This window comes from Teleopsis dalmanni, chromosome 2 (genome assembly GCF_002237135.1).
Source record: "Teleopsis dalmanni isolate 2A chromosome 2, ASM223713v2, whole genome shotgun sequence".
Lineage (NCBI taxonomy): Eukaryota > Metazoa > Arthropoda > Insecta > Diptera > Diopsidae > Teleopsis > Teleopsis dalmanni.
The window spans coordinates 44,304,695-44,308,995 of NC_051847.1; the positions used below are offsets into that span (position 1 = coordinate 44,304,695).

At 30.2% G+C, this 4,301-nt stretch overlaps 1 protein-coding gene across 2 annotated transcripts; it reads left to right on the forward strand.

The window, feature by feature from the left end:
• The first annotated feature begins 543 nt into the window (after positions 1-543).
• LOC119681371 (cytochrome P450 6a8-like) lies at positions 544-2,746 on the forward strand. 2 transcript variants are annotated; one of them, XM_038094543.1, is made up of 3 exons: positions 544-793; positions 843-1,958; positions 2,020-2,746. In XM_038094543.1, the coding sequence occupies exons 2-3, from the start codon at positions 866-868 to the stop codon at positions 2,442-2,444; spliced, it is 1,518 nt and encodes a 505-aa protein (XP_037950471.1). In that variant the 5' UTR covers positions 544-793; positions 843-865; the 3' UTR covers positions 2,445-2,746. The 2 variants fall into 2 exon arrangements, with proteins under 2 accessions (XP_037950471.1, XP_037950470.1); XM_038094542.1 differs by having other exon boundaries at positions 862-1,958.
• Positions 2,747-4,301: the final 1,555 nt, after the last annotated feature.

Here is a 4,301-nt window from a genome sequence, read left to right on the forward strand (position 1 = left end):
CATGAGATTTTGTATGCAGAAGTCAGTTATATCCTTCTCATTTGTAATTTTTGACCCAAATCAGTCATTTAAGGCCATATTAGATAGTTGTTATAGTTTTAGCTGAATAATTCCCTTATTGTGTATTATATACAGTCATTTGCTTATATATATATTTTATCGCTTGTAGCATAATCATTAAGAAAGTCTAAATTTACAATTACTTAATATCTCGTAAGTAGATTTTTGCTGGAATTAATGAACTCAAACGATAAAGTGTGAAAAGTAATATCTCATTTGTTTGCAAAATATCTTTTAAAGCTTAATAAAGTTTTATTGTTGAATTATTTGTCAACAATAATTTGTGTTTTGCTAAAGCTTCTGTGTCTATTTCTATTCTAATTTTTACTTTTTGAATTTTACATATATTCAAAATTCTTTCTTTTCTTCCAAAACACTATTAATAATAATTTTTTTTTTGTATATTCAAAATTTTTTCGTTTCTTTTAAAATACTACTAATAATATTTTTTTTTTTTATCTGTTCTCTTCTTTTTCTGTTTATAACAAATATTCAAAATCACAAAAATTTTTATTAGCTGGTCACCTTAAAAACAAATTAAAGTATGAGAGACAATTGATAACAACAGTTAGTTGGCGAGTTTATTCCAAGTGAGAACACTTTTTCTGTTCTCTTTCGCAGTGTTTCTCGTATGCATACATTATTTTGTGTGCTTGCGGGGGTGACGAACGACGAGTAGAAAGAAGTAAGATTAATTTTTCATAGTAGATCAGCAGAAGTGAGCGGTGCGTGTGTAAGTGCATAAAATAATAAAAATATGTTATTGTTTAATATCTAAACAGTTTGTTGTGTATTTCGTAGAACGATGGATGTTATTTGGATCATTTTTTATACGCTTTTAATAGCGTTTATACCGTTCTACTTCGTCTTTTTGAAGCGTAATGCATACTGGGCTGACCGCGGTGTTTTACATGAGAAACCGGTTTTATTTTACGGTAACATGCGTAATGTTGGAAGAACGCAACCACTACGACAGCCGTTCCGTGAGTTATATGCGAAATATAAAGATAAAGTACCATTTTGTGGATTTTACATCTCTCTGAGACCAGCCGTGGTTTTATTCGATCTGGAACTAATAAAAAATGTGCTAATTAGAGATTTCTCCAAATTTGCTAATCGCGGTAATTACTATAACGAGAAAGCTGACCCTTTATCAGCACATCTATTTAACTTAGATGGACCCAAATGGCGTGATATGCGTGTGAAGCTTACGCCCACCTTTACGACGGGAAAAATGAAATTTATGTTTCCCACTGTCGTTGATGTCGCTAATAGATTTGTAACTGTTTTGGATGGGATTGTGAAGTCAGAAACGTCAGAATTAAGGTCTTGTAACATTGAAGTAAAGGAGCTGTTGGCGCGTTTTACAACAGATGTGATTGGATGCTGCGCATTTGGTTTGGAATGTAACAGTTTACAAGATCCAAATATGGAATTTCGTTTAATGAGTAAAAAAGTATTTAATAGTAGACGTCACGGTAGATTTGTCGGTGCACTGATTAGATCTTTTCCAAAAATCGCACGGATGTGTGGTGCAAAATTAGTGCACGAGGATGTGAGTAAATTTTTTATGCGCGTAGTACGTGAAAACGTCGAATACCGTGAAAGTGAAGGTATACAACGCAATGATTTTATGAATTTGCTGATTGAATTGAAAAACACAAAGGACCAAAATGCCTTAACGCTGGAAGAGATCGCTGCACAGGCATTTGTTTTCTTTATAGCGGGTTTCGAGACAAGTTCAAGCACAATGGGCTTTTGTTTATATGAGTTAGCTTTAAATCCATCTGTACAAAATAAAGCAAGAGATGAAATTGAAGAAATGTTTAAACGCCATGGTGGTCAATTGACCTATGACGGCCTAAAGGAATTAAAATACTTACAAAATGTTTTACATGGTAAGTGTGTAGCTTCAGTTTAGTTATATATAGTATATCTTATTTATTTCATTTGAAACAGAAACTATGCGTATGTATTCCATTGCTTCAATTATTATGCGTCAAACTGTTGAGAATTATGCTGTGCCAAATACAAATCATGTCATAGAAAAGGACATTATTGTTATTATACCCATTGATGCTATACATTATGATCCAGCAATATATCCGAATCCAACAAAATTCGACCCGGGACGTTTTGAACCTGAAGAAGTGGAGAAACGACATACTATGTCGTTTCTACCTTTCGGTGATGGACCACGCAACTGCATAGGTATGCGATTTGGTGAAATGCAGGCAATGATCGGTTTAGTAATGCTACTAAAAAATTTTCAATTTTCACCCTGTGAACATACTAAAATACCCATCGAAATAAGTACAAAAAGTGTTGTGTTGAGTTCCCAACATGGCATTTCGCTGGAAGTTAAAAAATTATTAGAAAATTGAAACTTGATCAATTTTATTATAAAAAAATGTATTACTCATATTTAGTAAATTTGTATTATTACGCTTAAATTATTGTGTCTACTGAAGTTTGTTATCAAATAATCAAACATTAATTACTTAAAAAAATAGATAATGTCTTTTTTCCACATTATGTACTATAGAAATGCTTTGGACTCTAATATCCAATGAATTTGCCATTTTGAAGAGCGAGTAGAGCTAGTTTAATTGAAGTCACACGTATGTAAACTTTTATGATTCATAAATACACACAATTGTTTGAATAAATATTTATATGTAAAAGTAAATATTTACAAAAATTAATTAATTCAATAAAGCTATAGAAATATATTCCACCTTTTACACCTCAACTTTGACAGTTGTTTTGATTTATATTAGAGAGATAATTTTATACTAAGGCCGTTTGCGAGTTCGAGTAAATTGATGGTAAATTGAGGGAAATTGTAAATATGTCGGTATGGCAGCGAATGTTGATATTTACCAGAATTTCGAGTAGGGTAAATTAAAAATACATTAGGTAAATTAGATGTTACCTTTGTTAAAATTTTATAAGATGTTTAATAAATCAATAAACAAATTTGAAAACATTCAACCAAAAATAATAAATAAGTGCAATAAATAAATTAATAAATATTTACATAAGTGCAGTGCAAAAAATCCCTAGGAAATTTCAATTTACTTTACCTCAATTTACTCGACTCACACATGGCCTCAATATAATTGTTATAAAATATTGTGAATGAGCTGTTTTGAGAGTAATTTTGCGGTTGAATAATAACTTTAACTAAATCAATTAAAAATAATTACATATTCAACAAATTATATTATATATGAAATGCTCACTATTTGTATGGTTTCAATTAGCTATTTTTGTAAAAATATAAAGAAAAAAATAAAATTATTTAATATATTCATTTATTTACAAAAGTGAATAAATATGTGCGAATGACTATGCACAAATAAAATTACTTGGAATGATAAGACTTAATCTTTCATTATTAAAAATGTAATAAAATTATCAAAGCCAAAGTAAATATACACTAGACATATACCAAGTAAGCTCTCGCTGACCCTATAAATGTAAATAACAATGCATATACAAAAGATGGTATTAATTTCTTTAATCTATTAAACTTTTAATTTCAATGTATCTTTATAGTACACCATCGACGTAAATTAAATAAAAACTGTTCTTCGACGTCATGAACTACAAGTGATTATAATATGTGTTGTGCTTTTATCTTCTTTGTCTCAAATTAGTTTTATGCTGGAGATTATTAATAATGATGGACTTAAAGAGAAATTCTCTATTCGTAAGCACAGGAATGAAATGCAGTTAGGGATCATGGGTTCCAGTAGTTGTTAGGTCGATATTACGGAACCACAGCAAGCTTCTTTCTAAATTAGAAAAATACATGGACTTTATCAACAAAAACAATATGGCAATTAAAAAAAATTCTTTTTTTCTATCTGTCAATAGAAGAATGGATGACGAATAAAGTGTTTTAGTTATCAATTCCTCGTCGCAGTACCTCACATCATGATCTGATTGACGGCTAATTATCGTTGAAGTCTCACAATTCACAAAAAAGTTGAACTGAGCAGACTAACTATGCAACGTAGAAGAAATGGTGTAATGATCTGGATAATTACGGGACTGAAACTACCATATAGTTATTTTGTTTAATAGGTATTAACTTTTAATTACAACGTTTGTTTTTGTGTATTTCCGCAAATTCGCTTTTACTTTCATCAGGAGAATTCCTAATAGTGGAATCTATTAGCCATTATAATTATTTAATAAACAAATCGACTTTACTTTATGTTAAATAAGTATCG

What these genes read in the sequence shown, in the direction of transcription:
- LOC119681371 (XM_038094543.1), top strand. Translation starts at nt 866, where the DNA reads ATGGATGTTATTTGGATCATTTTTTATACGCTTTTAATAGCGTTTATA. An exon ending in CTTACAAAATGTTTTACATG is followed by an intron (nt 1,959 to 2,019) that starts GTAAGTGTGTAG and finishes CATTTGAAACAG; the next exon opens with AAACTATGCGTATGTATTCC.